The sequence below is a fragment of the Oncorhynchus gorbuscha genome, linkage group LG03 (assembly GCF_021184085.1).
Source record: "Oncorhynchus gorbuscha isolate QuinsamMale2020 ecotype Even-year linkage group LG03, OgorEven_v1.0, whole genome shotgun sequence".
Lineage (NCBI taxonomy): Eukaryota > Metazoa > Chordata > Actinopteri > Salmoniformes > Salmonidae > Oncorhynchus > Oncorhynchus gorbuscha.
Window position 1 is genome coordinate 30,707,454 of NC_060175.1, and position 24,051 is coordinate 30,731,504.

A 24,051-nucleotide genomic window follows, 5' to 3' on the forward strand; every position below is an offset into this window, starting at 1 on the left:
ACAGCTCTCTTTGCTGGGATCTCTTTATTGGGCCAATACTGAGTGTGAATTTATAACGTCAGTTGTGTCTTGAAATTACTTTTTGAGAGCAAAGGCTTCTTCCTTCCTGACCTCCCATATAGGCCAAGTTTTTGCAGTCCTTTTCTGACTGTTAACTCATGCAGTCAATCACCACCTTCCGGAGACACCTGAAACCCCACCTCTTTAAGGAATACCTAGGATAGGATAAAGTAATCCTTCTCACCCCCCTTAAAAGATTTAGATGCACTATTGTAAAGTGGCTGTTCCACTGGATGTCATAAGGTGAATGCACCAATTTGTAAGTCGCTCTGGATAAGAGCGTCTGCTAAATGACTTAAATGTAAATGTAAATGTACAGTCAGTAACACAAAATAAAAATCTATGTACAGTGTGTGCAAATGTAGAAGATTAGGGAGGTAAAAGGAATAAATAGGCCATAGAGGCGAAATAATTACAATTTGATGAAGGGAAGAGAAGACTCCACATCTTGAGCAGCACAAGTCTCACAGTTAAAGTACACTCCACGCCCACTCCCCCAACCCACCAGTTAGATAAGAGGACAAGATACTGTATCCACGCTGGAGCATGAGAGGAGAAGACAAGAGAGGAGAGGACAGGAGACCAACATAGAGGGGAGATATACACAAGACAGAAGCCTCCAAAAAGAAAAAAGACAAGAATTTCATGAGCCTCCCTGAGTTCATTATTATGATGTAACTAAAGGGGCTAAAATTAAGTTATTATTAAAGCTCTTCAAGACCCAGAAAGACTCACAGCTGTCATGGCTGCCAAAGGTGGTTCTAACATGTATTGATTCAGGTGTGTGAATACTTATGTAAATGAGATATTTCTGTATTTAATTTTCAATAAATTAGCAAGCATTTCTTTATGGGGTGTTGTGTGTAGATAGGTGATATATATTTTGAATTCAGGCTGTAACAAAACAAAGTCGAGGGGTATGAATACTTTCTGAAAGCACTAACATGTTAGGCTACTTTGCCATACCCACAAACTACTGTCTTCTATTGTTGTCTTCTATAACCCCTGAAATATTGTTGCCACCTAAACATTGATATCCACTAAATTGTGTCACAATTTTACAGAATGCATTAAAGTTACAGTAAAACTTGCACAATGATAGACACCAGAGTATTCTTTGTTTTCTTTATTGTTTTGGTTAGGTCAGGGTGTGACATGGGTGATGTATGCGTTTTGGCACTGTCTAGGGGTTTTGTAGGATTATGGGGTTGTTTATCATCTAGGTGTTTATATATGTCTATGGTTGCCTAGATTGCTTCTCAATTAGAGGCAGGTGTTTATCGTTGTCTCTGATTGGGAACCATATTTAGGCAGCCAACCTCTTTGGGTATTTTGTGGGTTATTGTCTATGTCTAGTTGCCTGTGTCTGCACATTCATAGTATAGCTTCACGTTCGTTTTGTTGTTTTTGTAGTTTGTTTAGTGTCCGTCTTTATTAAAATATATAACATGTATTCATATCACCCTGCGCCTTGGTCTCCTCTTTACGCCGGACCATATCTCTCTCAGGTCACACAGACCTAGATCATATCTGTCTTGGATTTGTTTCAGGCTATTTCTTAGAAAATAGTGCCTTTTACAACAACTGTGTACCTCTCTGTGTCCACTCAGCAATTGCCATTGTTCCCCATACCTACTTATTTTGTTCATCTTTTGTTCATCACTAAGCCCTGAGTGTGAACTCCACCCTGTGCAACTGAGTCCTGGACTTCCTGACAGGCCAACCCCAGGTGGTGAAGGTAGGTAACAGCACCTCCGCAAATCTGATCCTCAACACAGGGGCCCCACGGGGGTACTTGCTCAGTCCCCTCCTATACTCCGTGCTCACCCATGACTGCAAGTTTGCTGACGACCCAACAGTGGTAAGCCTGATTACCAACAACGATGAGACAGCCTACAGGGAGTAGGTGAGAGCCCTAGTGCAGTGACAACATGATAACAATATGGTAGCAACACAACATGGCAGCAGCACAACATGGTAGCAGCACAAAACAGGGTACAAACATTGGGGACAAACAAATAGAACCATGAGGAAACCTGTAGAAAACATTATGCTGAAGTACTGAAATTCCCACAGAAGAATGTTGTTTCTTAACGTTCTCTGAACAATTTGAAAACATTAACTTTAAATAGAACCATGAGGAAACCTGTAGGAAACATTATGTTTAAGTACCGAAATTCCCACCTAAGAGACACATGGTTCTTAATGTTTTTTGCTAGCTGGGTATATTGCACCATTCCCAGAATAAAATAATCAGAAGTCAACCACGCTCTCACCAAGCTCTAAGAAACACATGGTTCTCAGAACGTTCTATTTTCAGTTAATCAGATTGCACTGTGACTGCCTGCTGTGTGGGATTTGGTGGTTTGCTGGAAGGCATTAACATGTTCATGACATCCCTTAGAGATGGTCAGGACACCTATTTCCCTCTAGAGAACTTTGGGAATACTGTAACTTTTACTGTAGGCCTACAAGGAAATCTGAATTTATGGGATAGAGCCACAACTTCTGAAAATGTTACACAGACAATTTAATAGATATCAACTAAAACATAGATTTAACAAACATTGAATACATTTGCGAAAAAAAATATGAAGATACATCAGTGATAACATTTTTTGGAGGGGAGTAGTCACTAAAAAATGATTTTAAACACTATTATTTCACACAGACCATGCAACTTATTATGTGACTTGTTAAGCACATTTTTACTCCTCAACTTATTTAGGATTGTCATAACATAGGGGTTGAATACTTATTGACTCAAGACATTTCAGCTTTTCATTTTTAATGAATGTGTAAAAATGTCTAAACATAAATCCACTGACATTATGTGGTATTGTGTGTAGGTTAATGACACAAAATCTAAAATTAATCCATTTTAAATTCCGGCTGTAACAGAACAAAATGTGGAAAAGTCAAGGGGTGTGAATACTTTCTGAAGGCACTGTGCATGGTGCCAGCTTTTTATTATCTCATTGTATCAAAGACTATAGACATTCAAGCTCAAGTAACAGGCAGGATGGCAAGTTGTCTGAAATGTAAGTTGATGTACTAAAAGTGAAAAATCTCACTAACTCTTGAAAATAAATAAATAATTTTGAGATTTTTCTCTGATCTTACCTTCTCTTTGAAACTCGCTTCACGGGACACCAGGGACCCCTGACAAAAGAACCGATTCTGTTAGCAACGGCTCAAAACGACTTCAAACACTCTGACTATTTTCAACAAACCTGCCAGTAATTCCATCTATGGTGGAACTGAGCAAAACAACTGTGGACAGAATGGGTAAGGACACTAGAGTTCTCTCTAGTGGTCCGTCTGTGTGAGAGCATAATCACAATATAACCACATTATCTTAAGTAGACAAACTTTATCCTGAGTCCAAACCACTATCAGACCTCATATCCACAGCTTTAAACATCCTAGAAAACGTTAAGTTAGAGTTGAAAAAAACAAACAAATGTGGTTGCACTCAAAACAACCTAAACATGATTGGTCAGAGCGTGTGTATAGGACACTCTCCACAGTCACCCGGTACATGTCCAGGAACTGAGGCAGCGGGCGCTGTATTAATGCTTAGTTCAAACAAAAGCTTAAACATCCTGCAGCTCTCTAGTCTCCAGAACCAGCTATGCAATCTCACGGTGGCACAGCAATAAAGGGAAAAGGATGCCAGATGAGAAGCAGACTCAGTGTTGTTACCTGGTGATATTCAGACCTGGTGATATTCATCTTGTGCAATAACAGCATCTTGATTTACAAGATGGTGTAGCAGTCGGACGTCTGTTTGTCTTGTCCCGTCCCATGTATACAGTTGAAGTCGGAAGTTTACATACACTTAGGTTGGAGTCATTAAAACTCGTTTTTCAACCACTCCACAAATTTCTTGTTAACAACCTATAGTTTTGGCAACTCGGTTAGGACATCTACTTTGTACATGACACAACTCATTTTTCCAACAATTGTTTACAGACAGATTATTTCACTTATAATTCACTGTATCACAATTCCAGTGGGTCAGAAGTTTACATACACTAAGTTGACTGTGCCTTTCTACAGCTTGGAATATTCCAGAAAATGATGTCATGGCTTTAGAAGCTTCTGACAGGCTAATTGACATACTTTGAGTCAATTGAAGGTGTACCTGTGGATGTATTTCAAGACCTACTTTCAAACTCAGTGCCTCTTTGCTTGATATTATGGGAAAATCAAAAGAAATCAGCCAAGACCTGTTGACCTCCACAAGTCTGGTTCATCCTTGGGAGCAATTTACAAACGCCTGAAGGTACTACGTTCATCTGTACAAACAATAGAACACAAGTATAAACACCATGGGACCACACAGCCGTCATACCGCTCAGGAAAGAGAAGCATTCTGTCTCCTAGAGATGAACATACTGTGGTGTGAAAAGTGCAAATCAATCCCAGAAACACAGCAAAGGACCTTGTGAAGATTCTGGAGGAAACCGGTACAAAAGTATCTATATCAACATTAAAACGAGTCCTATACCGATATAACCTGAAATGCCGCTCAGCAAGGAAGAAGCCACTGCTCCAAAACCACCATAAAAAAGCCAGACTACGGTTTGCAACTGCACATGGGGACAAAGATCGTACGTTTTGGAGAAATGTCCTCTGGTCTGATGAAACAAAAATAGAACTGTTTGGCCACAATGACCATCATTATGTTTGGAGGAAAAAGGGGGAGACTTGCAAACAGAAGAACACCATCACAACCGTGAAGCACAGGGGTGGCAGCATCATGCTGTGGGGGTGCTTTGCTGCAGGAGGGACTAGTGCACTTCACAAAATAGATAGCATCATGAGGAAAGCAAAATTATGTGGATATATTGAAGCAACATCTCAAGACCTCAGTCAGGAAGTTAAAGCTTTGTGGCAAATGGGTCTTCCAAATGGACAATGACGCCAAGCATACATCCATAGTTGTGGCAAAATGGCTTAAGGACAACAAAGTCAAGGTATTGGAGTGGCCATCACAAAGCCCTGACCTCAAGCCTATAGAACATTTGTGGGTAGAACTGAAAAAGCGTGTGCGAGCAAGGAGGCCTACAAACCTGACTCAGTTACACCAGTTCTGTCAGGAGGAGTGGGCCAAAATTCACCCAACTTGTTGTGGGAAGCTTGTGGAAGGTTACCCGAGACGTTTGACCCAAGTTAAACATTTTAAAGGCAATGCTACCAAATACTAATTGAGTATGTAAACTTCTGACCCACTGGGAATGTGATGAAAGAAATACAAGCTGAAATAAATCATTCTCTCTACTATTATTCTGACATTTCACATTCTTAAAATTAAGTGATAATCCTAAATGACCTAAAACAGGGAATTGCTACTAGGATTAAATGTCAGGAATTGTGAAAAACTGAGTTTAAATGTATTTGGCTAAGGTATATGTAAACTTACGACTTCAACTGTACATAGGTTTATCTATCCTTTAATATTCAATTAGTAGCAAATTGGTTTGTGGGGAGATACAACAGGTTTGAATAAAACAGAACGAGTCAAGAAGGGAATTTATAATCAGATTACATGATGATTCATTTACTCTCCACTTAAGAGTTACTCTTTGACAAACATTGAATGCAGTGAGTAGGCTACAGTACTTGTTGAAGAGATGGTTGTTGACTTTGATATTGGCTTTGAAGTCATCAGGAAGAAGCATGACATGGACAGGCACCTGGACCAGGTCATTAATCTGCAGACAGTGGACACTGTTAGAACACACACACACACACACACACACACACACACACACACACACACACACACACACACACACACACACACACACACACACACACACACACACACACACACACACACACACACACACACACACACACACACACACACACACACATTTTGTTACGTTACAGCCTTATTCTAAAATGTATTAAATCATTTTTTCCTCAATCTACACACAATACCCCATAATGTCAAAGCGAAAACAGGTTTTTTGATTATTTTTTGCAAATGTATCAAATAAACTTAAATATCACATGTACATAAGTATTCAGACCCTTTGCTATGAGACTCAAAATTGAGCTCAGGTGCATCCTGTTTTGCAAAAATTTCTACAAACATGTTTTTGCTTTGTCATTATGGGTAATTGTGTGTAGAGTGATGAGGGGAAAAGTGACTTAATCAATTTTAGAATAAGGCTGTAACCAAACAAAATGTGAAAAAAGTCAAAGGGTCTGAATACTTTCTGAATGCACTGTAAATGAGTTCAGGTCATCCTTCCTAATTCAATTTGTGGAAATGGAACAAAACAGTCTTTGTTTGTGTGTATGTGTATAACTGTGTCCATCTGTATATAAAGTTGTACATGCCAACTAATTGATTTATTATTCCTGTATGTTGTTTGGAGAACCTGTGTATTCTGTGTCTTTATTATAAGTCCCAGATTGTATTTTTGGATGGTACATTTTTTTCCCTTTTAAAAAAAAACTTTGAAGAGCATACCAACTCTGAGAACCAACTCTGAGAGTCTGGTCATATGAGAAATATTTCTGGATTAAGGGCACACAGCCCAGCCACTACAACCATAGCAAGGTTATTTTCAGTCACAGACAGGTTTTTGTTGAACTGCAGTTATGAGGCTCACATGGAACCTCTCAAACTTATATTATAAAGCAGGTCATCTTCAGCAGACATCTGAGACTTGCATATTTACCCATCAACATCAGCTTGCTTTTAGTGTGCTTCCACTCAGAGACTTTCAATGATAAAATATCACATTTACTTATGTATTAAAAATGGTCAACATAAATAATTACATACAATAAAATATCATGTTCAGTGGGTACAGTACAAAATAAAATGTTTTGTCATGCCCAATACAAAAACAAAAACCTTAAATAAAATGTAAAATTATTATTTAAAAAATACATACTGTGAATTAAATAATACATCAGCTTTTAATGTATATACAGTACCAGTCAAAAGTTTGGACACACCTACTCATTCAAGGGTTTTTCTTTATTTTTACTATTTTCTAAATAATAATATTGAAGACATCAAAACTATGAAATAACACATATGGAATCATGTAGTAACCAGAAAAGTGTTAAACCAATCAAAAAATATTTTAAATTCTTCAAAGTAGCCACCCTTTGCCTTGATGACAGCTTTGCACACTCTTAGCATTCTCTCAACCAGCTTCACCTGGAATGCTTTCCCAACAGCCTTGAAGGAGTTCCCATATATGCTGAGCACTTGTTGGCTGCTTTTTCCTTCACTCTGCGGTCCAACTCATCCCAAACGATCTCAATTGGGTTGAGGTGGAGGCCAGGTCATCTGATGCAGCACTACATCACTCTCCTTCTTGGTCAAATAGCCCTTACACAGCCTGGGGTGTATTGGGTCATGATAGACCCACTATGTGTAGACCCACTAAGCGTAAACCAGATGGGATGGCGTATTGCTGCAGAATGCTGGTAGGCATGCTGGTTAAGTGTGCCATGAATTCTAAATCACAGACAGTGTCACCAGCAAAGCACCCCCACACCATCACACCTCTTCCTCCATGCTTCACGGTGAGAAGCACACATGCAGAGATCATCCGTTCACTTACTCTCACAAAGACATGGCGGTTGGAACCAACAATCAAAACATTTGGACTCATCAGACCAAAGGACAGATCTTCACCTGTCTAATGTCCACTGCTCGTGTTTCTTGGCCCAAGCAAGTCTTTTTTAACTTATTGGTGTCCTTTAATAGTGGTTTCTTTGCAGCAATTCGACCATGAAGTCCTAGTTCGTGCAGTCTCCACTGAACAGTTCATGTTGGGATGTGTCTGTTACTTGAATTCTTGTGAAGCATTTATTTTGGCTGCAATCTGAGGTGCAGTTAACTCTAATGAATTTATCTTGAGGGAACCAATTTCATCATAGCGCTTGATGGTTTTTGCGACTGCACTTGAAGAAGCTTTCAAAGTTCTTGACATTTTCCAGATTAACTCACTTTCATGTCTTAAAGTAATAATGGACTGTCGTTTCTCTTTGCTTATTTGAGCTGTTCTTGCCATAATATGGACTCAGTCTTTTACCAAATAGGGCTATCTTCTGTATACCACCCCTACCTTGTCACAACACAACGGATTGGCACAAACGCATTAAGAAGGAAAGAAATTCCACTTTTTAACTTTTAAAAAGGCACACCTGTTAATTGGAATGCATTCCAGGTAACTACTTCATGAAGCTGGTTGAGATAATGCCAAGAGTGTGCAAAGCTGTCACCAAGAATCTCAAATATAAAATATATTTTGATTTGTTTAACACTTTTTTGTTTACTACATGATGTGTTATTTCATCGTGTTGTCTTCATGTCTTCACTATTATTCTACAATGTAGAAAATAGTAAAAATAAAGAAAAACCCTGGAATGAGTAGGTGTGTCCAAACATTTGACTGGTACTGTATGTTTACAAAAGACTATCTTATAGTATTAAAATGTGTCTGCTGCAATGTCAGTAAAAAGGTTGGAGGTGCTCTAGTAGTGCTTGACCCTGGATTTTAAACATCAGAATAATGTCAGATTTAAGAGCATAGTTTCAGAGTTATAAGAGAGACAGTGGATACATCATCAGAGACAAGCCTCATCACTAGGCCAGGAAAAAAGCGGGTAAATGGAATTGGGTATGTAGTTTACTACAGGCCTACCAACTTTGAGTTAGATTCTAAAATTAACTCACAACTCTGCGTCATAGAACAGATTTTGAAATGATAACAAAGTGCATAGCAATTCCATACCCATCTAGTCCACACTCACAAATGTATTTGGTAAATCACGTTTCTTATCTGTATTGCATCATAACTCATCACTAGAGGGTGCTGTGAGACCAAACTAATAGGATGGATAAAGTGAATGACCATGAGAAATGGAATTGGAAGGATTGTGCTTGAAGGTAGCATGGTTGGGCTCAATTAGAATTTAAGGCAGTCAATCCAGGAAGTAAACTAAAATTACAATTGAATAATCAAAAAACAAAAAGTGCATTTATTTTCAATGACTTCTCAAACTGAAAAGTAGAAGTTATTTATGTAAAAAAATATGTAAATGTATGGATTTTAAATTAAATCATTTCCTGAATTGACTGCCTTCAATTCAAATTTAGCCCAACCCTAGTAGGTAGTAGTGTTGGTGGTGAATTTGTATGTGTCCCAAATGGTACCTTATTCCCTACATAGTGCACTACTTAGGGAATAGGGTGCCATGTGGTACGCAAACTTTGGCTTGTATCAGCTATTTAGTGTAAAGCACTTTGGGAAGTGCTTCCTCCTCCATCCCTCGCTTTTCCTCCTTTTCTATCCCTCTCTTTTATTCTCATCTTGCTCTACTTTTCTTCTTCTCGATCCTCACCCTATGGCCCATATTCCAGACTGCAGGATAGGGTGGGCTGGACAGTGCCCTTTCATGCGTTGTCACAGATCAGGGTGCCCTCTGAGCTTGTGTGTGATGGGGTTGGTATGCCACTCTTGTCCACACACCAGCAGTGGCCGCGATGCATGCCCCGAGACGACCGACACTGCCAGAGGGCACACACAGTGATAAAGCATATTTGAGATGTGAATTGTTGTATAGGACACAACTACACACACACACACACACACACACACACACACACACACACACACACACACACACACACACACACACACACACACACACACACACACACACACACACACACACACACACACACACACACACACACACACACACACACACACACACACACACACACACACACACACACACACACACACACGTTACTGACCAGGCAAAGTCATAGTCTATCGAGCCCAGCTTACAACTCAAGATTGAGTTAGCCCACTGAGAACCTGTTTAGGCAATATTATACTCATCATGCAAGCAAGCATGATTCGGTGAACCACCTCTGCTACAAATACCGTTTGCTTATAAACCTACCTGCTTCTTTCTGAAGAAACCATGCTTGTCACAGTTGGGCATATATATATCAGCACAGTCCGACTGGAAGACCAGGGGCTGCAGACCTTTAAGTACAGTGTTAAGCAGCCTACGGCATGGAGCCTAGAGAGAAGAGAGAAAGAGTTTCATTATTATTATTATTTTTAAACACTACCACATTGCTTGTTCTATTGTTGTTCAATTATATTGCTCAACACAATCCTCCTAACATCCATCTGTAAGTAAATGCAAGGGATTTTACCTTCTCCAGGTCTTCACTGGGTGTTGGGTGTGTGGCTGGGAAAATACATGACAGCAGCTTTAGCATAGTGATGGATTACATTACCACAGTAGCTGATTGATTACTGAGATGAATGTAGTGACAGAGACAAACCAATAGCTAGAGTTGCACATCATGTTCACAGATTGTCACAACAGGTTGTAGAGCAGGGCTCTCCAACCCTGTTCTTGGAGAGCTACCATCCTGAATTAGCGAAGTTACAACTGAGGTTGGATTGAAAACGTACAGGAGAGTAGCTTTCCAGGAACAGGGTTGGAGAGCCCTGTTGTAGAGTTAAAGTACTAGCTACTGCTGATTTGAGGTTAACATCACATCATTTTTTATTATTTAAGTGAAGATAATTTCCATACCCAAAACAAATGAATTTCTTGTGGAGTCTGAACAGATCTATTTTAAATACATTTGAAGTCTTATGGCTGAGTTTGGAGTCGTCATACTAAGACTTGGTCCTGCCTCCACAATGTAAACTACTGTCAATTGTGAACTCCATTACATCCTAGCTGTACTTCTCTGAAGCTTACTTCTGATTCACTAATGTTCTACTTCCACAGTCCAATACAATCTCACAATCGGGACCTGTCTTGTCACAACGAAGTCATCAGCACAACATCTACATCTTTATTTGTCTAAAATATACAGTGATGTGTCATGTCCATGTCCTGAGCAGGAAAAACTGGGCTGTAGTATTACAGGCTATAACTAGGTCGTGTGAACTGTCTGCAGAGGCTAAATTTACCATTGCTTTTACATAACCCCTCCTCCACCCCATCAGATACATGTAACTAAGTGGTGTCTCCCTCTCTACTGTTGTAGGTGCTTACCTGTGGGCTGGAGCCTCTCAGAAGGGCTGGGCCCACTGGCATTGCTGCAGACTCCCCTGCCCTGCAGCAGGGCCTGGAGGGGGCTGGGGTTCCCCAGTGGTGGGGTGCAGCGGAGTCCACGGGCACAGCTCAGAGTGTAGACCCCACAGGGCTCCCCCAGGGCCAGGACAGTGGTGCTGAGCTCTCCAGACTGCTGTGTCTGTTTGGGGGCCCTGGCCACCTGGGAGCCCTTACTGAAGGGATTCCCTCCACTGAGAGGAGGCAGCCGGGAGGCTAGTGTCCATGGGCTGGAGAGCGCTAGCTGGAGGAACAGTAGGGCCATAAGGTCAGGGTACAGAAGCATGTTTCCCGCAAGATACACGTTGTCAAACAACAACGAGTAAGTAATAGTCCAGGAGGTTCCTATTTGTTTCAATGCCAGGTAGGCTGTTGTCTGAGGTTTGTTCTTATTCAGCTCAGTTCCAGTTATGGGTTGGGAGATGCAAGGCAGAGTGGATAGGAATCCCCTCCAGCTATGACAGAGTGATAATGAAGCAGACAGACACCAGAGACAGCAGCTTTTAAAGAGCCAAAAGGTAGAGAGAGAGGGTGGGGGAAGGAAAGCGGGAGAGAGAAATATTAGTCTCCCCTCTCATTTTCAAATTGCTGAGCACACCCCCACTTCCCCTTGTCTCTGACACGCCTCTCCTTTACCAGGGCCAGCTGGCGAAATAGGGTTAGCCCTACCTAACCCCATCATAAATGTTCTACTTTTCCTGTTTCATATTCAGCACGATTGTTTTCCCACCAGTAATACATTTGATGTATGTGTTTTACGAGTAAGGATTACTGACCCATTTATTCAAATGACAAGAGAATATTACTTTATAGAAAACATATGTGGGATTGAGTGTCACCTTCTTTGTAGGCCTATAGAAACTGAGAATAACCCTTGTATTCTGTGCTTTGATGGCTATTGTAGGATGAAGAAGCCTGCTAATTAATCTGGACATTTTCCAACAGTAATCATGTTAAGGATTTAGATTTTGTTCGATTTTATGACATATTGTTAGAACAATATACTCTACAAGTACATTAAACTTCCAGAGTGTGTTCTCTGCTAATTCTAAAAGTATGATCAATTTTATGAGCACCACCAACAGTGAATGGAAATTGATTCAAAAGGAACTCCTTCTGCTGGTGATTTGCTGAATGTGCAATCCTAATGGAGGTCTGTGATTAGTTAATGACCTATAATGTCAATTTTGGGGTATAAAATTGGTGATATCCTTCAAGGTACTAGAAAGCCTACGCTGGCATGGAGTCGCCCACATGATTATTTCTTCCATCACAGGAAACACATTCCTCTGTGTGTGTGTCATGATAATGGACTAGTGAATGACTTTGAGTGGGAAGACCACCTCTAAAAAAATGACTTATTTAAAAAAAAATAACAGTTTTTTAAAAGAATGCTGTTTGATGCTAAAGCCAATCTGGCAACAAATATGTAAAGACAAGAACAATTTTCTGGCAGTTCACCAAATGAACTCTATTTGGTTCACACATCTCACAATCGAAAATGTTCCAAGCAATGTGCCAGAATCTATGGATGATTTTACCTATGGAAACCCTCCCTTTCCACACCTAACTAGAAGTACCCCCCACAGAACTCAGAATTTCTCCTTAAACATGCCTCTGTCCCATAATTAGTCATTTATTAATTTACTGTCACCTCAAATTCTCTCTCTCACTCATCCTCCATACCACACACAGTATAGGCTAATACAAATGTTCATGGTCAAGAGCCTAGTCAATTTTGATGATCATGCTCTTTGAAAGGAAACTACCAACATGCCCACTACATGTTATCAGAACTTAATACCATGGAAATATTCTTTCCCCTGTCATATAGTCTACCCATAATATGAATCAAACAGCTACAATAAAGAGTAGTTTATTTAGATTGCTGATGCAAGAGCTCGAAGTTTACCCGGAACCGTACGTTTTCTAGAAAGTAAATGATGTCATTAGAAGGCGCCATTTGAACTCTGCGGAATTTGTTTTGATGGAGCTCGACGTACTGGAAATGTGTAAACAAAAACGAATGCGGCCACTTGAAAGATAGTAGTCTAACGGCAAGGTGGGCAACTTTTGTGTGAGACGATATGCTTACGTACGGAACTATGTTCTTCCTGTGTGTGAAGTCGCTAAGTGCTTGATGTGGATAGCTAGCATCATAGCCAGCCAGCTAGCTATTTCCCAGTGGCGTTATTATTAGTCCAAACAGTTGCAAAACGTTTCGTTAAGTACCTCCCGGTTGCGTTCCGTTTAAGAAACGTTTTGCAACAGTATGGGCGGAATGAATACAGCCCTGCTGTTAAAACACCGACCAGTTGGCAACTGTAGCTCGTTAATTTAGCTATGTGTCATGCATTGGTAGGTATATAGCTAGCTAGTGTATTAAGTAGGTATTAAACCGTACATTAAATATGTTATTATTAGACACCCTTACCCAAGCTTGTTACTTTTGCCGGGCATTTAATTTTCAGTTTGATTTTCATCCAACTGACCCGAACAATGCCGGCGCAACACACCTCCGAGTCCATATTCCGTGCGTGGAGCTTGCTATTCATATGAAGCGGTCTCTGTAAATTATATGATATGAGCGTAAGGGATAAACACCTCGTGGTTCATGTCTCTGTCCTCAGGTAAACGATGGACGAAATCAACCCCCATTACCGCTTTATGAACTGGAGGCGGAGGATACGGGAGGTGCGGGCCGTGCGGTACCGCGAGCGGTTCAAGAGGATGATGAGGGATGGAGAAGTGCTCAGGTGGGTATGCAAACTGTCAGAATTACTTTTGTTCGCCAAGTACATTTACACATACCCGGAATGCTGCTTGGTGAAGTGTAGTATGAGGCATGAGAGATAATGACACTCTAGCCAGCCCAGTGTTCCTCAACCCTGGTTCTGGGTAGTTACAATTTACCCAAATGGACAATTTACTCAAATTCCTGGTTCTGGGGACCCAACGGGTCAAGAACGTCAAATATTTGATGCATTCTGGGTAAATTGTGACTGACTGACTGATCTACAAATAATAATAATTAGTTATTACACATGGTGATTTTTGCAGTCATGTGGAACAGCTGAGTAGTAACACAATTTATTTAAGCCCTTGGTGAGTTTTTAAAAATGGTTTTACATTTTTATTTCACCTTTGTTTAACTAGGCAAGTCCGTTAAGAACAAATTCTTATTTACAATGACGGCCTACCCCGGCCAAACCTGGACGACGCTGGGCCAATTGTGCTCTGCCCTATGGGACTCCCAATCACAGCCAAATGTGATACAGCCTGGAATCGAACCAGGGACTATAGTGACGCCTCTTGCACTCAGATGCAGTGCCTAAGACCTCTGTGCCACTCGGGAGCCTTGCATGGCACGGTTCCCTGGCTGGGTGGAGATTTCTCCTTAGGACCAATGGAATGGTTGATAATGAGCAAACCACGCCACCTGGGGCACCGGGCCTTGCAAAACGAATCACCTACTTGCACTGCTCGTGCTTTGAAATCCACAATTCAGAGGGGAGGTTCTAAGGGTTGGGCTAGATGGTGATGGACTGAGAGATTAGCCAATTTAAATCATAGACTTCAAGTCAAGTCCAGATGCAGACAATTACATTGATGAAAGCAACAATCTATCTGCAATATTAAAGCTGATCCACCCCCTTCAAAAAAAAAGTCTCGTCCTGAGGAGCTCGGAAACCAGATATCTCTAAAGAAAGAAAGCCGGCTGGTGAGCGAGATTAGTTTGTACTGGGACCAGGATTATCCCTCTCTTGGTTAGCCACTATTGGCTTTAAAAGCCAAATGTAACACATCTGCCAACTCATTTCCAGCAATTGTCCGTCTGTCTGTGCGCACGTTTGTCTTTCACTATGTATGTAGCCAGTTAGCGATACTAATTATAACCGTCTTGTGGGTATACAGAAAGACTTTCCCCAAAAACCTTCTAAGTTAAATGTTAACTGCCAAGTAGGCGTAACTGACATAACTATATCATGATTATTTGTATCAATTGGGTGGCCATTGTTTTGCAAACTGTGCCATGACATGTTGCAGTAGCAGGCCTAACAGCAGAAACCTCTCTAGACCGACACATTACTCTCTTGCTAGATGTGCAATTAAAGAGGAATTACACTAAAATCAACAATGGTCTTCTGATTTGATTTAATCATTGTCATGGACTCAGAACATTCACTATGAATAATTGTAATATTAAGAATAAAAACCAAAACAATCCCAAACCAGGAAAAATAAAACAGAGAACAGACAGAATTCAGGAAAATACCAAAAACAATTTTATGTTTTAGCCCCTATAACCATTATTTTACCAGGTATATTGACAGAAAACATGTCTCTTGTTCCGGGTGAAGAGTTGCAGGGTAGAGGAGCAGAGAAGTATGCCTAATTTGAAATCTATAAAAAGAAATGAGTAGCTCGCAACATATTTCTTTAAAAAAAAGTATCTCTTCTCATGCTAGAAAAGGTTGAAGACCCCTGCTTTAGACTCATACTTTCTTTCACACTGTCCTCCTCTCACTGACTTGGCTGGCCTGTACCATCAACAAATTAAATAACAACTGTATGTTGCGTAGCATATGCTTGTATGTTTGTTGAGTACATCTGCAAATGCGATACGATTAATGTAAACACATTTCTGAAATTCTGTTACAGTTACCAAGGGAACTCTGATGAAGTTGGCTGCTACGTGGCTCCAAGGCCGTTATCCAAAGGAAACTGCTACTTTGAGATAGGATTCAATACAGAGTTAGTTACAGTGCCTTCAGGAAGTATTCATAGTCCTTGACTTTTTCCACATTTTGTTGTGTTTCTGCCTGAATTTAAAATGTATCACTAGCATAATACCCCATAATGTCAAAGTGGAATTATGTTTTTTGACATTTTTACAAATTAATAAAAAATGAAAAGCTAAAATGTCTGGTCAATAAGTATTCGACCCCTTTGTTATGGCAAGACACAGTAAGTTGCATGGACTGTCCAATAATAGTGTTTAACATGATTTTTGAATGACTACCTAATCTCAGTACCCCCCCACACATACAATTCTCTGTAAGGTCCCTCAGTTGAGCAGTGAATTTCAAACACAGATTCAACCACAAAGACCAGGGAGGTGTTCCAATGCTTTAAAGAAAAGCAGACATTGAATATCCCTCTGATCATGGTGATGTTATTAATTACACCTTGGATGGTGTGTCAATAAACCCAGTCACTACAAAGATACAAATAAACTAAAGTTAAACAATTATTTTAAAAAGTAACACAATAAAATAACAAAAAGTTAAACAATTATTTTAAAAGTAACACAATAAAATAACAATAATGAGGCTATTTATAGGGGGTACTGGTACCAAGTTAGTGTGCGAGGGTACAGGTTAGTTAAGGTAATTTCTACATGTTTGTAGGGGAGAAGTGACTATGTATAGATGAAGCGAGTAGCAGCTGTTGTGTCTTGATTATCATTAATGTGATGACGATTGTTTTATCAAATTGATTAACTATGTTTAATTATTACGATGATTAAATTAATCCCGTAACAATGAACTAATTTGCAATCTTGGGGCACCATGGAAAAAGTTTATTTAACAAGTTACTGTTTTCCGAATTAACTCTTAAAGATATAAATATCTCTTACATTTCAGTCATTAATTAATTGTTTACCTTCTATCAGTCTCATTCTGAATGTCGCAAACTCTTGGATATCTGCACGAACCCTAGTATAAATGATGAATCAGCAATATACCAATTGGCTTAACTATTTATTTACTAACTAACTAAATAATCACACAGAAGTACACAAACACACACAGGTTATACATTGGTTACTAACATGATACAATGAAAAGTCCCTAGTGGACTCAACCGATATGACGGCTTGTTACACCAAATGAAAAGGGAGAGGCAGGTAAGAAAGAGCGGGAGAAAAGACAAAGGACTCCACTATCGTGCATACAGGTGATAACTAGGCTCATGGAAATGCTAATACTTGGCACATGAACAGCCACTCATTCGAAAGGAATTGCAATGTACATATTTACGAGTGTATGCCTTTGTCTCTCTGAAATCGCCGGTCCATCTGCTGGAGAGTCAGTCGACAGAAAGTCTCTGGTTTGTCCACCAGAGATCAAAGTATTTTGTAGTTGTAGCTTGTTCCCTTTGTTCTGTAAGTGTCTGTTATAATGGATAGGTCAGACATACCAATGCTCGTTTGACAGGGAAATGTTCTCCGGAGTAGATCTTTCAGAGTACCACCCGGTGGTCCTCGTTCACCAGACTAAAGTACTTAAATAACTGCAGACGGGATGTTCCTGTGTAGTTTTGTAGATTTCTTAACCATTTGTGACGTCCATTTCAACACCGTCCGCATGCTTTCTAGTCTATAGCGTAGTAGCCATTTCAATGTGGGGACTCCAGTCCCTGCGTTTTCTTGACTTGCAGAGATTTTCTCCTTCTCTGTTGAAACTTTCAGAGTTTCTAGCCATTATGTACCTCTCAGCTCACGCTGCTTGTCTCGTTGGACTAATGTACATTTTGACGGAAGTAGGTTTTCTACACTTCTGGGAAAAGGTGGCGTTCCATAATGCCGGTGTCATGTCTGTGCTCACGTGGGCTTGGCCACTGACTTGGTTAAGACTTCATAATTTAATTATTAATTTCAAGCAATTTTGAGATTATATATTTTTTTCACCTTTTATTTAACCAGGTAGGCTAGTTGAGAACAAGTTCTCATTTGCAACTGCGAACTGGCCAAGATAAAGCAAAGCAGTTCGGCACATACAACAACAGAGTTACACATGGAATAAACAACATACAAACAATAATACAGTAGAAAAAGTCTATATACAGCATGTGCAAATGAGGGAGGTAAGGAAATAAATAGGTCATGGTGGCGAAGTAATTACAATATAGCAATTAAACACTGGAATGGTAGAATGTGAAGAGGATGTGCAAGTAGAGATACTACGGTGCAAAGGAGCAAGATAAATAAATAAATACAGTATGGGGATGAGGTAGTTGGATGGGCTATTTGCAGATGGGCTATGTACAGGTGCAGTGATCTGTGAGCTGCTCTGACAGCTGGTGCTTGAAGCTAGTGAGGGAGATGTCTCCAGCTCCAGTGATTTTTGCTGTTCGTTCCAGTCATTGGCAGCAGAGAACTGGAAGGAGAGGCGGACAAAGGAAGAATTAGCTTTGGGGGTGACTAGTGAGATATACCTGCTGGAGCGCGTGCTATGGGTGGGTGCTGCTATGGTGACCAGTGAGCTGAGATAAGGTGGGGCTTTACCTAGCAGAGACTTGTAGATGACCTGGAGCCAGTGGGTTTGAAGCGACGAGTATGAAGCGAGGGCCAAACCCCTCTCCTGTACGAGAACGTACAGGTCGCAGTGGTGGGTAGTATATGGGGCTTTGGTGACAAAACGGATAGCACTGTGATAGACTGCATCCAATTTGTTGAGTAGAGTGTTGGAGGCTATTTTGTAAATGACATCGTCGAGGATCGGTAGGATGGTCAGTTTTACGAGGGTATGTTTGGCATAATGAGTGAAGGATGCTTTGTTGCGAAATAGCAAGCCGATTCTAGATTGAATTTTGGATTGGAGATGTTTAATATGAGTCTGGAAGGAGAGTTTACAGTCTAGCCAGACACCTAGGTATTTGTAGTTGTCCACATATTCTAAGTCAGAACCGTCCATAGCAGTGATGCTGGACGGGCAGGCGGGTGTGGGCAGCAATCGGTTGAAGAGCATGCATTTAGTTTTACTTGCATTTAAGAGCAGTTGGAGGAAACGGAATGTGAGTTGTATGGCATTGAAGCTCGTCAGAAGTATACAGAATGGTGTCGCCGCTCTTGCTGCTGGTGATTCTTTGATCCACCTCTACGCAGACATCATTGATGTATACAGAGAAGAGAGTCGGCCAGAGAATTGAACCCTGTGGCACCCCCATATGGACTGCCAGAGGTCTGGACAACAGGCCCTCCGATTTGACACACTGAACTCTGTCTGAGAAGTAGTTGGTGAACCAGGTGAGGCAATCATTTGAGAAACCAAGGCTGTTGAGTCTGCCAATAAGAATGTTGTGATTGACAGAGTCGAAAGCCTTAGCGTGGTCGATGAATACGGCAGCACAGTAATGTCTCTTATCGATGGCGGTTATGATATCGTTTAGGACCTTGAGCGTGGCTGAGGTGCACCCATGACCAGCTCTGAAACCAGATTGCATAGTGGAGAAGGTATGGTGGGATTCGAAATGGTCAGTAATCTGTTTGTTAACTTGGCTTTCTAAGACCTTAGGAAGGCAGGGTAGGATAGATATAGGTCTGTAGCAGTTTGGGTCTAGAGTGTCTCCCCCTTTGAAGAGGGGGATGACCGCGGCAGCTTTCCAATCTATGGGAATCTCAGACGATACGAAAGAGAGGTTGAACAGGCTAGTTGCAACAATTTCGGCAGATCATTTTTTAGAAAGAGAGGGTCCAGATTGTCTAGCCCGGCTGATTTGTAGGGGTCCAGATTTTGCAGCTCTTTCTGAACATCAGCTATCTGGATTTGGTTGAAGGAGAAATGAGGAGGCTTGGGCGAATTGCTGTGGAAGGTGGGGGCTGTTGATCGGGGTAGGGGTAGCCAGGTGGAAAGCATGGCTAGCCGTAGAGAAATGCTTATCGAAATTCTCAATTATAGTGGATTTATCATTGGTGACAGTGTTTCCTAGTCTCAGTGCTGTGGGCAGCTGGGAGGAGGTGCTCTTATTCTCCATGGACTTTATAGTGTCCCAGAGTTGTTTTGTTGAGTTTGTGCTACAAGATGCAGATTTCTGTTTAAAAAAGCTAGCCTTAGCTTTCCTAACTGCCTGTGTATATTTGTTCAACTTCCCTGAAAGTTACATATCACGGGGGCTATTCGATGCTAATGCAGAACGCCACAGGATGTTTTTGTGCTGGTCAAGGGCAGTCAGGTCTGGAGAGAACCAAGGGCTATATCTGTTCCTGGTTCAATTTTTTGTTAAATGGGGCATGCTTATTTACGATGGTGAGGAAGGCACTTTTAAAGAATAACCAGGCATCTTCTACTGACGGGATGAGGTCAATATCCTTCCAGGATACCCGAGCCAGGTTGATTAGAAAGGCATGCTTGCTGAAGTGTTTTAGGGAGCGTTTGACAGTGATGAGGGGTGGTCGTTTGACTGCAGACCCATTACGGATGCAGGCAATGAGGCAGTGATCGCTGAGATCTTGGTTGAAAACAGCAGATGAGTATTTGGAGGGCAAGTTGTTTAGGATGATATCTATGAGGGTGCCTGGGTTTCAGATTTGGGGTTGTACCTGGTGGGTTCATTGGTAATTTGTGTGAAATTGAGGGCATCAAGCTTAGATTGTAGGATGGCCGGGGTGTTAAGCATGTCCCAGTTTAGGTCACCTTGCAGCACGAGCTCTGAAGATAGATGGGGGGAAATCAATTCACATATTGTGTCCAGGGCACAGCTGGGTGCAGAGGGTGGTCTATAGCAAGCGGCAACGGTGAGAGACTTGTTTCTGGAAAGGTGGATTTTTACCAAAAGACCAGAAGGCATATGCTAGTAACAGTTGCTTGACGCTCAATTGCTGGTAAGCTTGCAAACAGTTAATATTTTTGATTACCAAACCATTTTTGGAGCTGCATATTTATTTATTGCAATCCTCTCTCCCTACAATTTAAACTTTGCACTGCACCCGATTCTTCTATAGATGTACGCTAGCTCACCCGACCTGTGTTGATTGACAGTTTGCTGATTCAACCAGACAGCAGAGTGCGTTTTCACTAGCATATTTCTTTTACAAGGACCGATGTTGCGGCTACTGTCTCTAGCTGCGTGGAGAGTAATCCCCAGACTCTGTGACATTACGTTATAAAACATGGCCATACCATTTCAAGTCATCAGTCTCAATTCAAAGTCGAGTCTTGAGGCTCCAAGTCAAGTCTCAAGTTATTTCATTTTCTATTAAATTGAGTTTCAAGTCATGTCACTCAAGTCCAAAATGTGCCTCTCTTGTGTTCCCACACGGTTTTACCCTGTTCTCAAACTGTTCCCTACTGTTGTATAGGCTAGTGTTTTGACAGTTCAAGTCGAGCATTGTAAGTCTGAGCCCATCGCCAGTCACACCCTGTAGATTAATTGCTGTCTATGCTCAGAGAACTGCACAGTTGCTAAATTTAGCTGACACATTTGATTAAAAATAGTTTGAAGACCAATCCAAAGCGTGTTATTTTTGGATCCTTTCCTTTTGAACAAATGATCTGACAAATGGATCAAACATGGTAGTTTTTCCAGTGTAAAATAATTCAGTGTAACATAACTCCCCAGTTATTCACCAGTACCTTTTTTTTAAATATGAGTCCCTCCAGGCTAAATCATGAAGGCAGCAGGCTCGTTAAAAATCATCCTGGGTTTTGGGAAAGCTCAGGAAAGGAGGACTTGGCTGTACATTTTGGGATAGGGAAAGGTCTGGTTCTGGTATGTAGTGTTGGCTTCCTACTGTATGCTATGCCAGGGCAGTGAGTGGTTATGGAGGTAGAGTGATTTGTGAGGGAGTGCTGCTTGCGTCTGTTGGTCCAAAATGGCACCCGTCCCTATTCCCTTTAAAGTGTACTACTTTTGACCAGGGCCTATAGGACTCTATAGGATGTACAGTATGACATTGGAGGACATAATGAGTGTCTGACTGAATGCACCCGCCTGCTTTAACTTTCATGGAAGGAAAACATTTCCCTCCTTTCAGGAATGAAGACCTTAAAGGGTAGGTAGCATAAACATAACCACATGTAATATATATATATATATATATATATATATATATATATATATATATATATATATATATATATATATATATATATATATATATATATATATATATATATATATATATATATATATAATATATATATTATATATATATATTATTTTTTATATATATAATATATATATATTATATATATTATTTTTTGCATTGCATTAGAATATGCATTTAAAAAAGTCCCAAAGCAAAGTTACACCTCACTTTTTTTGTTTTTTTGTTATTACATCAAATTGATCAGAATGCTGAAGTCATGCTGGAAAAAACATTTATGGGGTGTGACGTAATATGACAGAACACAACAAAAAAGCCAGCAGATATAAAGTAGAGAGAGCGGAGACATTCCGATTGACGGCTGAGTTAGATACCGAAGTGCGAAGGAGAGGCCTTCAGAGTGATAGGCCATTTCACTGGCCGAAGGAGAGTCAGCTAATCCAATGGCGATATAATGAGGTAAATCCACATTTGAATTTACCCAAATTATCTCCACTGCCGACACCTGTGATGTACCGGTAGGCCAGTAGGAAATATCAGTTGTAGGTTTCACATTAATGCTTGACACTGCACCTGGTTTCAGTCATAATCTCATTACGAATCCTGCCTTCCATACAGTAGATGTGCGCACGGTTCCCATACTTCAATCCATTATTTTCAATCGGACAAACCGGTCCCACTTTGAAGCTAGAGTCTCGTTTTTGGGCCACAAATGAGTCGTAACCCTGTCATTGTGGGTATTACTGTACTAGCTATGAACGACGGAAAACTACTACAACGCTCAGTCGACAAATCAAATTTATTTATATAGCCCTTCGTACATCAGCTGATATCTCAAAGTGCTGTACAGAAACCCAGCCTAAAACCTCAAACAGCAAGCAATGCAGGTGTAGAAGCACGGTGGCTACGACAACTCACTAGAAAGGCCAAAACCTAGGAAGAAACCTAGAGAGGAACCAGGCTATGAGGGGTGGCCAGTCCTCTTCTGGCTGTGCCGGGTGGAGATTATAACAGAACATGGCCAAGATGTTCAAATGTTCATAAATGACCAGCATGGTCAAATAATAATAATCACAGTAGTTGTCGAGGGTGCAGCAAGTCAGCACCTCAGGAGTAAATGTCAGTTGGCTTTTCATAGCCTATCATTAAGAGTATCTCTACCACTCCTGCTGTCTCTAGAGAGTTGAAAACAGCAGGTCTGGTGAACAGGTCAGGATTCCATAGCCGCAGGCAGAACAGTTGAAACTGGAGCAGCAGCACGGCCAGGTGGACGGGGGACAGCAAGGAGTCATCATGCCAGGTAGTCCTGGGGCATGGTCCTCCGAGAGAGAGAAAGAAAGGGAGAAAGAGAGAATTAGAGAATTAAATTCACACAGGACACCGAATAAGACAGGAGAAGTACTCCAGATATAACAAACTGACCCTAGCCCCCTGACACATAAACTACTGCAACATAAATACTGGAGGCTGAGACAGGAAAGGTCAGGAGACACTGGCCCCATCCGATGATACCCCCGGACAGGGCCAAACAGGAAGGATATAACCCCACCCACTTTGCCAAAGTACAGCCCCCACATCACTAGAGGGATATCTTCAACCAACAACTTACCATCCTGAGGAAAGGCCGAGTATAGCCCACAAAGATCTCTCCGCCACGGCACAACCCAAGGGGGGGGCGCCAACCCAGACAGGAAGATCACATCAGTGACTCAACCCACTGAAGTGATGCACCCCTCCTAGGGACGGCATGAAAGAGCACCAGTAAGCCAGTGACTCAGCCCCTGTAATAGGGTTAGAGGCAGAGTCCCAGTGGAGAGAGGGGAACCGGCCAGGCAGAGACAGCAAGGGCGGTTCGTTGCTCCAGAGCCTTTCCATTCACCTTCACACTCCTGGGCCAGACTACACTCAATCATATGACCCACTGAAGAGATGAGTCTTTAGTAAAGACTTAATGGTTGAGACCAAGTTTACGTCTCTCACATGGGTAGGCAGACCATTCCATAAAAATGGAGCTCTATAGGAGA

General features: G+C 41.1%; 2 protein-coding genes across 3 annotated transcripts in view; one reads left to right on the forward strand and one right to left on the reverse strand.

The window, feature by feature from the left end:
• Nucleotides 1–9,461: 9,461 nt before the first annotated feature.
• LOC124019424 (insulin-like growth factor-binding protein 6) lies at nt 9,462–11,482 on the reverse strand. The gene is made up of 4 exons (XM_046334766.1): nt 11,140–11,482; nt 10,280–10,314; nt 10,018–10,140; nt 9,462–9,613 (listed from the first exon to the last, which is right to left on the reverse strand). The coding sequence occupies exons 1-4, from the start codon at nt 11,480–11,482 to the stop codon at nt 9,500–9,502; spliced, it is 615 nt and encodes a 204-aa protein (XP_046190722.1). The 3' UTR covers nt 9,462–9,499.
• Nucleotides 11,483–13,143: 1,661 nt separating this feature from the next.
• Nucleotides 13,144–24,051, forward strand: part of LOC124031209 (SPRY domain-containing protein 3-like) — a 77,911-nt gene continuing 67,003 nt past the window's right edge. For both annotated transcript variants that reach the window (XM_046342181.1, XM_046342182.1), the window contains exons 1-3: nt 13,144–13,258; nt 13,827–13,952; nt 15,859–15,934. In XM_046342181.1, the coding sequence (XP_046198137.1) occupies nt 13,834–13,952; nt 15,859–15,934 (195 nt within the window). In that variant the 5' untranslated portion in view covers nt 13,144–13,258; nt 13,827–13,833. The remainder of the gene's footprint in view (nt 13,259–13,826; nt 13,953–15,858; nt 15,935–24,051) is intronic.